A 16,578-nucleotide genomic window follows, 5' to 3' on the forward strand; every position below is an offset into this window, starting at 1 on the left:
AATTCTATATCACTGAAAAATTTGAATTCATACAATTCATAGCTTTAGAAGAGTAAAGTTTCAAAATTCACTCCAACAAAATTTTAGTAACTGTTCATATCTTGTATTCTTTTTCTTATTTTGGTTAGAAATATCCCTTATCTTTTATTCAGAAAAATGAAGGTTAATGTAACCATCCTACCTACAGTTTTTAAGTTAATCTCCTTAAAATAATAATCTAGGTTATCAAGTAACAATTTTAAGTACTCACAGAATCCCAGCTCTCTGTATTTTGATAGTACTTCATTTCTTAGTTGGAAAATAGTCAGTCAGAATCTGCTTGTTTCAGCTGATGCTGGGAATGGGTAAAAATAAATTCTTAGCATTTTGGGTCAAGGGCACGTGGTAAGCAGAACAAGCAACAAGGGTAAAGCTGGGTGATACCATAGGAAGACTCATACATATGTTCTCAGTTTATGATATAGAACTAGTTATCTCTTGCTTTGTTTTGGAAAATCTGCCTATATAGTCTGTTTCAATATCTCATGGGTGTTTGGGCTGCTTTTCCAAAATGGAGGCAAAAATTATAATGTGTGGTGCTTGGTGTTTTATCTCAGTTCATATCTTAATATGCAAAGGCCCGCAAGTATAAATTACAGGTGTACAGTATAGAATTTTGGGGCTTCCCAGGTGGCTCAGTGGTAAAGACTCCACCTGCCAATGCAGGGAACACAGAAGGTGTGGGTTCAGTCCCTGGGTGGGAAAGATCTCCCACTGGCAACCCACTCCAGTGTTTTTGCCTGGAGAATCCTATGGACAGAGGAGCCTGGCCGGCTATAGTCCATGGGGTAAAAAAAGAGTTGGACACAGCTCAGTGACTGAGCATGCACACAAGCAATATAGTGTTTCACAGTTTTTAATGTTTATACTCTATTTACAGTTATTATAAAATATTGGCTCTATTTCCCAGGTTGTACAATGAACGTGAAAGAGAAAGTTACTCAGCCATTTCAGACTTTGCAACCTCATGGATTGTTTTCTCCAAGCCAAAATGCTGGAGTGGATAGCCTATCTCCTCTCCAGGGAATCTTCCCAATTCAGGGATTGAGCTCAGGTCTCCCGCATTTCGGGCGGATTCTTTACCAGCTGAACCACCAGGGCAGCCCAAGAATACTGCAGTGGATAGCCTATCCCTTCTCCAGGGGATCTTCCTGACTCAGGATTCAAAGCAGGGTCTCCTGCATTGGAGGCAGATTCTTTACCAGCTGAGCCACAAGGGAAGCCCATATAACTTACTTTATGCATAATCATTGTACCTCTTATCCTCCCAGCCCATCATCGCCCCTCCCCTACTCCTCCACTCCCCACTGGTAACCACTGATTTGTTCTTTGTTTTTGTGACTCTACTCCCATCTGATAAAGTGTTTTTCTGTGTTCTGTTGTTGTTGTTACAGGAATCACAAAGCAATTATTTCCCAACACAGACGACGTGTCAATCAGGAGAATGATAGGGCAAAAGCTAAACAACTGTACCAAGAAGCCAAATTTAAGCAAAACTCTGAACTCTCAGGATATTAAGTAGAACTTCTTGGTAAGCCTTGTCAATCTTTGTAATCCTTTCAGTGTGGCGAGAAGATGCAGTACCTGTACCCGTGAGGCAGCCTTTCCCAAACACTCTGCTGGAGGAGACCAGTTGGCTGTGTGAAGCTGATGAGTGTTTCTGGGGTGAAGGACAGACAGGGAAGGGGATGGAAACTTGGGAAATGCTGGGTCAGGAACACAGATTCTCCTCTCCCAGAGCCTCTCAAATATTCTGATGCCCTTTAAATATGCCCGGGTGCAGCAGAAATCTCTCAGAAGGGCATATTGTGTATAGCGTTTCCCAAGTGCATTTCACTGAGGAAGTTTTCTTTTTCTTCACATCTTAACTATGGGTGGAGCTAGAAGGGAGCCAGGAGAAGTAAGGTGGGTACAGACCCTGGGGAGGTCCTTGAGGTCCATCACTGGGGCTGCACTTACAACGCTGAATAGAGAATAAACCGCTGGTTGAGGGTCTCCTCTACCAGCCCAGCCTGCTTCCCAGGGTCTTTAAATCTTTCAGTCAGTTGTTACAGTTTGTATTTGTTCAATAAGAATTTTCACCAGTATATTTGTATTAAAATACTCAAAGGAAGAACGATTTGTTTTTAGTGAGTTCTAAAGGAAATTCACTTTATGATCAGGCCTTGCCCTAGGCCTTCCACTGTGATGTGGAATTGTGTTTGCTTCACTAACTGAAAGTCTTGGCCTTTTCGCCTGACCTCACTCTTCCTCTTCATGATTTTGACGGAAAATGCATGACACACGTGCACTGTTATGCTTTTAATAACTTTTAAACAGAGGTATATGATAAGCAAGTGAAGGCTGCTTTTCCTTCCACTTTCTTTACTTCTGCCTTTGGCTTCCACTCTGCCTGCTCTCTGCCTGAGACCTTGAGACCTTCGTCACCTTGAGACCATGTCATTTGTCTTTTTCTTCTGACTGTGTTTTACATGGATGTGGATATGAGGGTAATACAGTGATTTCCCCCATCCATCAGTGACTACCACCTCATCCTTCTGGAGGGTCCCTTACTATCTTGCTATACACTGAAGGCTACCTCTGCTGAGGGTCAACAATAGTCTCTCTTCCTATAACAAAACAAAATGACCAAAAAACCCACTTATGACAGCTGCAGGGAAATTTTTTCCCTTGGCTCATACATGCTGGGCAGACCTACCTGAAGAATTTATAAAAGGTAAAGATACTGGTATCCTTTTTCTCCCTCAGGGATTAAAAATTTCCATAGATGGTGAATCTCACAACCACCCAGTTAAGAGCTGATTGCTTAAAAGAGCCCTTGGAACTTCTTGGGTTTAAAAAAAATTTATTTTATTGAAGTACAGTTGATTTACAATGTTAATTTCTACTGTAAAGCAAAGTGATTCACATATATATATTCTTTTTCATATTCTTTTCATTATGGTTAATCCCAGGATATTCAACATATGGACTTCTTTTTTGACATGAGGCTACTCAGTCGTATCATGGCCAAGTTCCCCATCTATGGGTCATGTTACCAGACCGCCAAGTCATAGGGCTCTCTTTTGGAGCACATAATTGTGTCTCAGAGCTCTGCAAAGCATTTTCATATCCTAACTTCTTCCTGCTGAGGGTAGGCATGAAACTCATATCTGATAACAACAGAATATTGAAGAAATTAAAGTTAAGACGTTTTTCTATCAGTTTTGCTTGCACTTGCCAGTCATAAAATCCCCCGATGATGACATTAATTGAAACTGAAAGGAAGAAGAAATCTTTTGTTATGAATGCAGGAAACTCTGGTGCCTGTGCACCTGAGCTTGGGTGCCAAGATGCTTGGAATAGAAATGCATATATTTTGAATCAGAAGTAGAGATAAACAGTAGAATGGGATTTTTGTTTAATTGGCAGATACGTTTCATTTGAAGTATAGGCTCAATCCAATTATTTCAAAAGGACCTAGAAAAGACTGGGAAAACACTGGGAAAGACAGGGTCACAGAAGACCTGATTCAGCTGCGCCTGATGAATGAGTCAGGTACAGCACCACCTAGTGGAACACTGCTACACTTTTCTCTTCTTGCTCATTTAACGAGTAGGAACCTAAAGTGACTGCATTTATTCAGGCAAACCATACTCCTCCTCACCGTGCCTTCAAAAGTATTCTTTGGAAAAATCATTGTTCTCCCATTACTGCAGTAAAAGCTGTAGATACTGCAAAACCATGTAGATTTCTATGAATTCCAATATATCCAGGAAACCCAGCAGTCCTACCGGGGCTCTGGTAGACTGTGCCCCCCATGCAGGACTGAGCTCCCAGTGGCCCCCAGCTTGGATTTGAGAAGACAACCATTTCCCAGCTCAGACTCATCTTTGTAAGAATAAGAGCTAAACCCATCCTGCCACTTTGAGTCCACTCCTCACTTCTGTGACTTTTCTGCAGCTCTCACTCTGCCTAGAGCTTCATGTTGCCAATCTTCCTGAACTTTCTCCATTGTTTTGCTTTTTCCTTACAAGAGCTATAGAAAATTTTATCTATAAGGATTACAGAATATTAGACTATCACCTCTGGAACATTCCTCTGTGGTCAAACAGCCTTCTGAAATGTCCACGGCTGCTGCAGTGTATATAATCTCTACCCTAATATTACATGTGCATGTAACTTAAAGGTGATCTAATACAGCAGTGCTCAAACAAGCTGGGAGGGATTTTGTCCCCTGCCCCTGAAAGGGGATATGTGAAAATGTCTTGGAGGCATTTGGGTTAGAGAGGCTCCAGGGATACTGCTATACATCCAACAATATACAAGACAGCCCCCATAACAAAGAATTACCCAGTCCAACTGTCAATTCTGCCGAAGTTGAGAAAGTGAAAGTGAAAGTTGCTCAGTCGTGTCCGACTCTTTGCGACCCCATGGACTGTAGTCCATGGGATTCTCCAGGCCAGAATACTGGAGTGGGTAGCCTTTGCCTTCTCCAGGGGATCTTCCCAACCCAGGGATCAAACCCAGGCCTGTCCCATTGCAGGCAGATTCTTTCCCAGCTGAGCCACAAAGGAAGCCCAAGAATACTGGAGTGGGTAGCCTATCCCTTCTCCAAGGGATCTTCCCGACCCAGGAATCAAACCGGGGTCTCCTGCACTGCAGGCAGATTCTTTACCAACTGAGCTATGGGGGAAGCCCAAGGCTGAGAAATCCTGACGTAAATGATTTCCTGGTCACCAGGATGGTAGAGTAGAAAGACCCTGAGTGTACCTCCTCCCAGGGGCACACCAAGATTAAACCTGTTTGCAGACCATCTATCAATAGGAATGACCTGAAGACTAGCAGAAAAGCTCTTCTACAACTAAAGATACGAAGAAGGAACCGCAACAAGGGTAGGAGGGGTGGAGACATGGTATAGTCAAGACCCGAGTGAGTAACCAACGAACAGGAGGACAGTCACAATCGCAGAGGTTCTCCCCAGGGAGTGAAGGGTCCCAGACCCACATCAAGCTTCCCAGCTGTCAGGGTCCTGACACCAGGAAGACAAGCCCCCAGAATATCTGCCTCTGAAGGTGCAGCTTGCATTCAGGAGAGCTAGAGGCCTGTAGGAAATAGAGACCCCACTCAAACAGGGCACGCACAGAATCTCACACACTGTAAGTCCCAGTTCAGAAGCAACAATCTGAAAGAAGCCTGGGTCAGACTCACTTGCTGCCCTTGGACAGCCTCCTGGACCAGCAGGAGGCAACGGGGATTTCCCTAGAGACAGAGACACTGGTGGCAGCCACTTTTGGGAGCTCATTCTACCACAAGGCCACTGGTGCTGGCAAGCACCATTTTGGAGCCCTCTCTCTAGCCTATTAGCTCCAGGACTTACCCCCCCAACCAGCCAGTCACCACTAGTCCTGGAACCCCTCAGGCTGAACAGGGACCTGGCCCCACCCTCTAGCAGGCTGGCAGAAGCCCTGGTACCCCCAAGGCCAGAACCAGCACTGGGAGCCCTGGACCCACAGCCAGCGTGCCAAGACCACACCACACACCAGTGGGCTGGCACAAGCCTCAGGACCCACTGGGCCCCACAGAGCCTGCCCTGGATCACCCTAAGCCTGCAGCCAGTTCACCAGGATCCTGCCTTGCCCAGTGGCTCAGCATAAATCCCAGGGCTCCGCAGGCCTGGCAGCCAGCTGTGCCAGGATGTGGCCCCTTCCACCAGCAGCCAGTAGCTTCTGCAGGCGGCAGAGCCTGGCAGCCAACTGGACAAGGGAGAGTCCCATATACCAGCATGCCCACAGCGTGCCCCACCATGATGGGAGGGCCCACTCAGCCTACATGGGGCACCCTGAGAGCACACAAGGGGTGTGTGCTACTGGTATCCACAGCGTGTCTCCTACATAAGTCCACTTCTCCAAAACGTGGATGGAAATGTAAGCAAGGGAACTTCCATTCCACTGTCAGCCAACTTTTCAACAGAAACTATGCAGGCCAGAAAGGAGCGGCACAGTATAGTCAAAGTGATAAAAAGGGAAACCTAGATCAAAATAGTCCACCCATCAAGGCTCTCATTGACATTTGGAGGAGAGATAGTTTCCCAGGCAAGTGGCACACTCTTTAGTTCCTCTTCACTTTCTGCCATTACATCATTTGCATATCTGAGGTTGTTGATATATCTCCTAGCAATCTTGATTCCAGCTTATAATTCTTCCAGCCTGGCACTTTATATGATGTACAGGGACGAACTGTACAAAAAAGATCTTCACGACCCAGATAATCATGATGATGTGATCACTAATCTAGAGCCAGACATCTTGGAATGTGAAGTCAAGTGGGCCTTAGAAAGCATCACTACAAACAAAGCTAGTGGAGGTGATGGAATTCCAGTTGAGCTGTTTCAAATCCTGAAAGATGATGCTGTGAAAGTGCTGCACTCAATACGCCTGAAAGTTTGGAAAACTCAGCAGTGGCCACAGGACTGGAAAAGGTCAGTTTTCATTCCAATTCCAAAGAAAGGCAATGCCAAAGAATGTTCAAACTACCGCACAATTGCACTCATCTCACATGCTGGTAAAGTAATGCTCAAAATTCTCCAAGCCAGACTTCAGCAATATGTGAACCACGAACTCCCTGATGTTCAAGCTGGTTTTAGAAAAGGCAGAGGAACCAGAGATCAAATTGCCAACATCCACTGGAACATGGAAAAAGCAAGAGAGTTCCAGAAAAACATCTATTTCTGCTTTATTGACACCAGCCTTTGACTGTGTGGATCACAATAAACTGTGGAAAATTCTGAGAGAGATGGAAATACCAGACCACCTGACCTGCCTCTTGAGAAATCTGTATGCAGGTCAGGAAGCAGCAGTTAGAACTGGACATGGAACAACAGACTGGTTCCAAATAGGAAAAGGAGTACGTCAAGGCTGTATATTGTCACCCTGCTTATTTAACTTCTATGCAGAGTACATCAAGAGAAACGCTGGACTGGAAGAAGCACAAGCTGGAATCAAGATTGCCGGGAGAAATATCAATAACCTCAGATATGCAGATGACACCACCCTTATGGCAGAAAATGAAGAGGAGCTAAAAAGCCTCCTGATGAAAGTGAAAGAGGAGCGTGAAAAAGTTGGCTTAAAGCTCAACATTCAGAAAACCAAGATCATGGCATCTGGTCCCATCACTTCTTGGGAAATAGATGGGGAAACAGTAGAAACAGTGTCAGACTTTATTTTGGGGGGCTCCAAAATCACTGCAGATGGTGACTGCAGCCATGAAATTAAAAGACGCTTACTCCTTGGAAGGAAAGTTATGAACAACCTAGATAGTATATTCAAAAGTAGAGACATTACTTTGCCAACAAAGGTCCATCTAGTCAAGGCTATGGTTTTTCCTGTGGTCATGTATGGATGTGAGAGTTGGACTGTGAAGAAAGCTGAGCACCGAAGAATTGGTGCTTTTGAACTGTGGTGTTGGAGAAGACTCTGGAGAGTTCCTTGGACTGCAAGGAGATCCAACCAGTCCATTCAAAAGGAGATCAGCCCTGGGTGTTCTTTGGAAGGACTGATGCTAAAGCTGAAACTCCAGTACTTTGGCCACCTCATGTGAAGAGTTGACTCATTGGAAAAGACTCTGATGCTGGGAGGGGTTAGGGGCAGGAGGAGAAGGGGACGACAGAGGATGAGATGGCTGGATGGCATCACCGACTCTATGGATGTGAGTTTGAGTGAACTCTGGGAGATGGTGATGGACAGGGAGGCCTGGCATGCTGCGATTCATGGGCTCGCAAAGAGTCGGACACGACTGAGTGACTGAACTGAACTGAGGATTACTCTGATGGTCTGGGGTCTTGGAGTCAGTGCCCCAACTCCAACAGCTCAGGGCTTGATCTCTGGTCAGGAATGAAGATTCCAGAAGTGGTTTGTTATGGCATTAAGTGAGATTAAAGCAAATATCCGAAAATGAGGAACCAAAGATGAACCCCAGACAAATGGCAGTTACAAAATCAGGCAAAATAAGTAAAATAATGGAATATACGTATACACCCATAAGCAAAATGAGAACAGTCCAACAAAAGTAAAGTACAATAGATTGACCTGGTGAACAAAGAAAACCAAAAATTATATCTACCTGTTAGGAACAAAACTAACTAAAGCACAAACTGGAAAACAAAACTAGAGCAAGGTGCCAGTTGAGGATTAAAGCAAAGAAAACAAAACTAGCAAATATGTTGAGAGGAAAGTAAAGGAGAAAAACAAAGAAAGAATAGATATTCAAAGTTAAGTAGAGGTAGATAAAGAAGCTTTATATACATTAAAGATTAACTGCAAGGGGAAATGAACAGTAGGAAAAAGCAAACAAAGGAATAAATGTAGAAAGAATAATACTAGGTTTAAAAAATTAAAATTTAAAAAAAGAAGAGGAAAGAAAAAAAGAAAAGGAAAGAAAAAACATAAAATAAAGAAAAACTCCACAGAATTGCAAACACCCAATGTAGAAGCAGCGGTTTATAACAACGATAAAAAGTGTGATTGAAAGAAAATAACTCAAAAGCTTGATTAGCTTTCACAGTGTCAATAAAATCGACAAGTACAACAGAGGAGGGGGGAAAGAGGGAAAAAAAGAAAAAGAAAGAGCATCCAAAAGAACCACAGAGCAAAAGTAAGAGTAACAAATGTTTGTTGCCGGGAGCCAGCGTGAGGAATTCCACCCAGGACAAGGTCATGCGGCAGAGCTCTGATGGCAAGGCTTATCAGATCTCAGGTTTTCCCCCTGGAATTTCCTGAACATCCACCCCCCAAAAAAATAAGAATCTGCCTGCTTTTCCACTCTTCTGACATTCTCCGGAAAAAGTCAATTCGGGGCTTTAGTCTTCTGCATTTGAAAGTGTTTCAATCCAAAAACCCCTCTGATGGCTTTTTAGCCTGCCTGCAGGACTCGTATAGCTGAGCATGTGATTGCTTGAGGCCTCCCGACTGCGGGAGGCACTGGAAGCTTAAAACATCCTAGGAATGTAAGGGCTTCCGAGGAGTCAAAATCATTAGAATAGGACTGATTAAAGGTTTCATTTGTTGAGCCAATATTTGCTGCCAAATTTTCATATCTTTTACTTGTTGATATAGTTGGTATATAGAAAAACAAGTAGTAGACCTGGTATTAGCAACATTAGATCTTTGAGTTAAGTACCTTCTTTGTTATAACCCACTGCGCCTTTGTTCTATAGAGATGTAACTTTAGCGCTTTAAGGAGATGCAGATTAAAGAAAAACACTTCAGGGGAAACGAAATTAACATTCATTAAGAAAGAGAGCCAAAAAGTGTTAACAAGCGTCTAGGCCAGAAGATAATGTAAATCACCTGAGATCTTTTGTATACAAAGATATACAGAAAGAGTCTGGGCTGCTAACTCTATATAATTTTGTATTACCCATTGATCTCTATGTATAATCAAAAGTATAAAAGGCCTTCTGAACAATAGAGGCTGGAGCCAGTCGCTGGACTGGTTTCCCCCGTGTCTCTTCTTTACTCTAATTTCAGGCTGAATTTCCATCTGGGGCGCGGAGGCCCGCCAAGTCTCCTTACTTGCCCTGGCTGTTAAGACCGGCGCGAAAGGGAGCCTAAGGCGAGGCATCCTTAGATATTCAAGCGAGCGCTGGTGGCCCAACGCAGATGGTGCAAATTCCTTGTCTGGAATTTTATTGGTCTTCCACGTAATCCAAATTATTCAGCCCTCTTTCTCCACTTAATTTCCTCCTACACTATTGTTTCTTAATCTAATCTTATATCAATCAATAAATAAGTCTTTCCTCGCCAGCGCCGTCCCCGCTTCGAATTCCCTGGATCCACCAGGGCTGGACCCCGGCAGTTTTTCTTGAGTTACTGCTGTCAGGGAGTCACAGTGCCCCTCACCTCCCTAGGACGCCCTCCAACACTGTGCTGATCTCTGGACCTGATGTGGGGGCAGCTCTGATTCTAATCTGGTCCTACTCCTGTGTGTTCTTGCCTCCAATGTCCACAGCTATCAGAACCAGTGCATTTTCTTTTGCGGGAGTTCTCAAGGTCCTTTCATCTATTCCATAGACACAGGGTCTGCCTAGGTGATTGTGTGGATTTAATCTGCAGCTTGTACAGCTGGTGGGGAGGTTTTGGGTCTTCTTCCTTAGCCACACTGCCCCTGGGTTTCAACTGTGGTTTTATTTCCACCTCTGCATGTGGGTCGTCCACTGAGGTTTGCTCCTGAGGCTGCCCTGGAAGACTTGGGTTTGCTCCTGTGAGGGCCGGGTGTGGAGGTGGTACAGCTGCTTGAGTCTCAGAGGTTCTGGCAGCAACAGTACTCAGTGGGGTTGGTGGCTAGGGCAGCAGGAAATATAGTGCTCTAGAAGGGTATGGCAACCAGTACTGGCCAGTACACTGCAGTATTCTTGCCTGAAGAACCTCCCTGATAGAGAAGCCTGGCAGGCCACAGTCCACACGGTTGCAAAGAGTTAGACACAACTGAAGTGACCCCATGTGCATAGACTTTTCTTTGCCTGTGGCAGCTCTGCCCCAGTGAGGGTTGAGTGTGAAGGTGGTGCAGCTACTTGGGTCGCAGGGACATGGACTGCCTCAGCCTGGGGAGTTACGGTGCTATCAGTCTCTTTTTGAGCCTTTGCTGCTAAGTCGCTTCAGTTGTGTCCGACTCTGTGCGACCCCAAGACAGCAGCCCACCAGGCCCCGCCGTCCCTGGGATTCTCCAGGCAAGAACACTGGAGTGGGTTCTAGTAGCTGGCAATCAGAAGGCCTCTTTGGCTAGTCTTTCTCCATAGCTCCGCCCATTCAGGCACTTAGAGGGTTATTTGCCTGGGGTCCTTCTATGTTGTTCTGAGTGTCAGGCACATAGAGGGGCCCCCCTGACTAGGGTCCCGCTCTGGAGATCAGCATGTCAGGCCCTTAAAGGGGCACCCTGGGTGGGGTCTTAACTCTAGTTCCGTGCATCAGGCACTTGAGAGGCCATCCTGTCTATTGATCAGCTGCCAATGCCGACCTGTGGGGAGAGAGAGGCTATGGTGATGGCTCCACCCCCTACGTGTGACTCAGCAGTATCGCCTTGCTTCCATGGCTGCCTGGCTTTCCTCCACAGGCATTTCCCACCACAATCTCCTCCCTCACATCCTCTCTGTCCGTCTCCCTACAGTCGACAGCAGCCCTTGCCCTGGGGTTTCTCCACAATCCCTAAGCTCCAGCTCCCAGCCACTGCGCCTTCTAAGTAAGGGACCTGTGTCCCTGTCCAGAGTATGTATGGTTGCAGCAAGGACTGTCTGATTCTTATTCCATTTAGGCTGATACAGATCAACTGTTTCACTCTCAGCCTTAAATGTTTTTCCTCTGACTCAGACAATTGCCCCGATGTGGGGATCAGACCCCTGCTTCAGTTCCCCCACCCACTGAAGGCAGGTCCAGACCTAGTAACACTCCTGTTTTTCCCCCTAGTTCCTTCATCCTGACAAGTTTTGCATGGCTCTATATATTCTTTTGCACTGGTCATATACTCCTGTCCACTCTCAGCTGGTGGTCTTTATGCATTTCTGTGTGTGAAGGTGTATTCCTGATGTATCCGTGAAGAAAGATGTACTCTGTGTCCACCTCCTCCCCTGCCATCTTGTTCTCCAAGACCTTTTTTGTATAGTTAGGTGTATTCTTGCCACCTCTTCTTAATCTCTCCTGCTTCTACTAGGTCTTTACTATTTCTGTCCTATATTGTTCATTTTCTTGCATGAAACAGTCCCTTTATATCTCCAGTTCTCTTGAAGAGATCTCTAGACTTTCCCATTTTACTGTCTTTTATTTCTTTGCACTGTTCATTTAAGAAAGCTTTCTTGTCTCACTATTCTCTGGAAGCATTCAGTGGGTATGTCTTTCCCTTTCTCCTTCACCTTTCACTTCTCTTCTTTGTTTCACAGACAAAACTCTGTGAGCCTTTGACCTGGTTCATGTTGTACTCCAAGGTCAAACTTGTCTGTTACTCCAGGAATCTCTTGATTTCCTACTTTTGCATTCCAATCCCCAGTGATGAAAAGGGTATCTTTTTTGATGTTAGTTCTAGAAGGTGTTGTAGGTCTTCATAGAACCAGTCAACTTCACCTTCTTTTGCATTACTGGTTGAGGCATAAACTTGGATTACTGTGATGCTGAATCAGTTGCCTTGGAAACGAACCAAGTACATTCTGTCATTTTTTGAGACTGAACTTAAGTGCTGCATTTTTTATTCTTTTGTTGGCTATAAGGACTTCTACACTGGATTTTTGCCCACAATAGTAGACATAATGGTCATCTGAGTTAAATTCACTCATTCCTGTCCATTTTAGTTCACTGATTCTTAAAATATCAATATTCACTCATACCACCTTCTGCTTCATCACATCCAATTTACTTTGATTCATAGACCTAACATTCCAGGTTCCTATGCAATATTGTTCTTTACAGCATCAAACCTTACTTTCACCACTAGACACATCCACAACTGAGTGTTGTTTCCAGTTTGACCCAACTGCTTCACTTCATTCTTTCTGGAGCTATTAGTAATTGACCTCTCTTCCTCTGTAGCATATTCTGATCTGAGAGACTCATCTTCCAGTGTCATATCTTTTTGCTTTTTCATACTGTACGTGGGTTTCTCACAGCCAGAATACTGAAGTAGTTCTTCTAAAGGGACTTCTCTAAGTGAAAAAGAAAAACCAGAAACTCCAAAAAAAAAAAAAAAAAAAACAGAAAACCGGAAAATAGAATTATATTTCTATAAAAACAAGAAAGATAAAATTTCACAAGGAAAAAAAACTCACCAGTAAGAGCAAACAGACAGTAAAGATAGTATACCCACCACTTATAATGCTAGTATGAAAGTTAAAAAACAAAATCATCCATATTGAATAGTTAAGGAGTACACAAAATACAAAGACATAAATATGATGTAAAAAACATAACATGCTCTGGGGAGGAAGTAAAAAGGTAGGATTGTTAGAATGTGTTTGAATTTAGGAGGTTATCAACTTAAAAAAAATTATCTGTATATATAGGTTGCCATATATAAACCTCGGGCTTCCCAGATAGCTCAGTGGATAAAGAACCTTCCTGCAATGCAAGAGACATGGGATCCATCTTTGGGTTGGGAAGATCCCCTGGAGGAGGGCATGGCAACCCACTCCAGTATTCTTGCCTGGGAAATGCCATGGACAGAAGAGCCTGGCAGGCTACAGTCTGCTGCTGCTGCTGCTGCTGCTGCTGCTATGTCGCTTCAGTCATGTCCGACTCTGTGCGACCCCATAGACGGCAGCCCACCAAGCTCCCTGGTCCCTGCGATTCTCCAGCCAAGAACACTTTAGTGCGTTGCCATTTCCTTCTCCAATGCATGAAAGTAGAAAGTGAAAGTGAAGTCGCTTGGTCGTGTTCGACTCTCCACGGTTCCTCCGTCCACGGGATTTTCCAGGCAAGAGTACTGGAGTGGGGTGCCATTGCTTTCTCCAAGGCTACAGTCTATGGGGTCACAAAGAGCTGGATACGACTGAAGCGACGGGGCATGCTCATATAAACCTTATGGTAACTAAAATCACAAATCCATAATACATTCCCCCATAAAAGAGAAAGGGATCCAAACATAACTCTACGTATAGTCAGCAAACCAGAGGGAAGACAGCAAAAGAAGAGCAAAGAAAAGAACAAAGAAAAAAGAATAATGAAAGAAACTATAAACAAGACAAAAGGTCACCCTATTGAATGGGAGAAGATATTTGTAAATGATATACTCCATAGGAGTTAATATCCAAAATACAGAGAACTCATACAATTGAACATCAAAAAAACAAACAGCCCCATTTAAAAATGTATAGAGGACCTGAATAGACATTTTTCCAAAGAAGACATACAGATGGCTAAAAGGCACATCAAAAGATGCTCAGCATCACAAATCATCAGGGAAATGTAAATCAAAACCACAATGAGATATCATCTCACACCTGTCAGAATGGCTATTATCAAAAATATAGCAAATAACAAGTGTTGGCAAGGATGTGGAGAAAAGAGAACCCTCATGTACTGTTGGTGGACTGATAAATTGGTACACCCTCTGTGGAAAACAGTATGGAGGTTCCTCAAAAAATAAAAAATAAAACTACCATATGAGCCAACAATTACACTTCTGGGTATTTTTCCAAAAAAAACCCCAAAACAGTAATTAGAAAAGATGTATATACCTCTGTGTTCATAGAAGCATTATTTACAGTAGCCAAGATTGGAAGAAGCCTAAATGTTCACTGACAGATAAATGGACAAAGAAGATGTGAGCTATTTATATATATACATATATATAATCTCATATATCTATGAAAGAGGTAAGGTAGGTTTGGGAAATTTCCAAATATTTAAACACTCAACAAATATTACTGAAGAGTGACAAACAGAACTGTAGATAATTTTTTAATATGGGTATGTGGGGATTGTTAATTTTCCTTTGTGTGTTCAAGTTTTTTTTTAAAGTCATTTGAGATTAAAAATATATGTTAAATATTTTAGTTGTTACCTATGCAGGAATTCTTCAGAGTAGATCATAAAATAATTTCTTTGCCACTGAGCTATCAGAGAAGCTTATTTAAAAAAAAAAAGAAAAACCTAACAACTGTTAAAAATAAAAATACAATAAGAACTCTCACATAAATGTTTTTTTTTTTTTTTTTAACTTGCTTCTTATAGGTACCTTAGGTTCCTGAAACAAGAGCACCTTCAGTTGTAAGTCTAATACTGGCTTTTGCTGGAGACTCTGCTGCCTCCCTGGCAGTGAGCACAGGGACAGGTGCAAGGACAGGCTGAGAGGACATTGCTGGCCGTCCTACTGGAGCACAAGCTCACGAAGAAGCTGCATGTAGATGCCACCCTCAGTACCAGTGATACATCAAACCAGAGAGTTTCTAGCAGACCCATGAGCATGCAGTATAGTTTCTTGGAGATATGCACTTTCCTGCCCCAAAGTGCTTCCCTGTACAGCTAATCCAACAGGATAATCTGAGCTCTTATCATAGCATCAAAAACTTTAACCCCTAAGATTCATCATTGTCCTGATCAATCCCTGTTCATTTATTATTACCAATGCCTCTCCATTTTAGCTTTTGGATCTTTAGTATAAGCACATGTTTGGAAAAGTAAACAGTGAAAAAAATCAATGTTCACAAACATGAGAGCAACAAAAATCTGATCATCATACCTAATGAACTACTAGTATTTTAGCAATAAGATTACATAAAATTTATAAAATAAGAATCTGAGAAAATAAGAACAGGAAGACCTTTTCATTTTAATATAAACTATTCCACTGTATTCCTGAAAAAGAAATAAATCCAAATTTTTGATTGTTAAAACATGCATAAACTTTTAAAAAAAATCTTTTTTATGTTTGTCTGTTTACATGCTTCTTTTTATTGCATAAAGTATATTAAATGCATGTATGTAATAGAAATATCAATATCATCTAAAACATTGTATATAAGATAAAAGCCTTTGTTTTTTGTTGGTTATACTGCTACATTGCTTAGTTTTAACTAATTTGGTTTCATAGTTTCAGAGGAGAAAATAAAAATGGGTTTAGTAATTAGCCACATACACAAATACCATTTTGTAAATGAATGAAAGATAAAATATTCTTTATCAACAGATTTCTCATTTGACACCGGGTTGTCACAAGTGACAGTTGTGCAGTGTCAAGCCATGCTTCTTCAGCACAAAAGGCCACGCTCAGACTTGGAGAGGAGGATGCATAAGATAGTTACAAGTCCAGTACTTTGGACCCGGGAACATTCCATAACAATTGCTTGATAACAATGTGATTGTACAAAATACATATTCTTAAGAAATAACTTAGGTTGACATTTGCTACTTTTAACTAAATATGAATAAATTTCATTGAAAATATAAAAACCATTTGCTTGTTTCTTATTAATGTGAAAAATCCAGGGAGAATATAATTTTCTAGGCTGATAGTTTTTTTACATAACATAGGGTTGCTTGTATTAGTATCTTTTCAAATCATAGTTCTGTCTGGATATATGCCCAGAAGTGGAATTGCTGGATCCGATGGTAACTCTAATTTTAGTTTTTTGAGGAATCTCAATACTGTTCTCCCTAGCGGCTGTACCAATTTACATTTCCATCAACAGTGTAAGAGGGTTCCCTTTTCTTCACACCCTCTTCAGCACTTATTATTTGTAGACTTTTAAAAAAGATTTTAAAAAAATAAAAAACTGAAAAGCTTCATATATTTAATGATCGTATATGCTTGTCAAATAAGAGCTGAGGTGAATTTTTTTTCTAAATTCAATATCTGTGATGTCATTGTTTGCTCTCTGGGTTTCTAGTGTGTGGTCACCTGATAGACCATCCGCTGGAAGTATATGTCCATGTTCATTCTTTGGACCCTGGTCACTGTGAGGTGGAGCCTGGCAAGGGCTAATCGTCCTGGGGGTCAATAACAAATATCAGTGCTCCTGTTTACTTTGTCATAGTCAAATAGAGGGTCAAAAAGTCAACATGTTGCAGGAAGTTCCAAATG

General features: G+C 42.6%; 1 protein-coding gene across 1 annotated transcript in view; it reads left to right on the forward strand.

The window, feature by feature from the left end:
* Positions 1-15,947, forward strand: part of BEND6 (BEN domain containing 6) — a 59,502-nt gene extending 43,555 nt beyond the window's left edge. The window contains exons 6-7 of the mRNA XM_040249213.1: positions 1,434-1,570; positions 14,730-15,947. Coding sequence (XP_040105147.1) covers positions 1,434-1,561 — 128 coding nt within the window. The 3' untranslated portion in view covers positions 1,562-1,570; positions 14,730-15,947. The remainder of the gene's footprint in view (positions 1-1,433; positions 1,571-14,729) is intronic.
* The last annotated feature ends 631 nt before the right edge of the window (positions 15,948-16,578 follow it).

Source organism: Oryx dammah, unplaced genomic scaffold (assembly GCF_014754425.2).
Source record: "Oryx dammah isolate SB20612 unplaced genomic scaffold, SCBI_Odam_1.1 HiC_scaffold_11, whole genome shotgun sequence".
Classification (NCBI taxonomy): Eukaryota; Metazoa; Chordata; class Mammalia; order Artiodactyla; family Bovidae; genus Oryx; species Oryx dammah.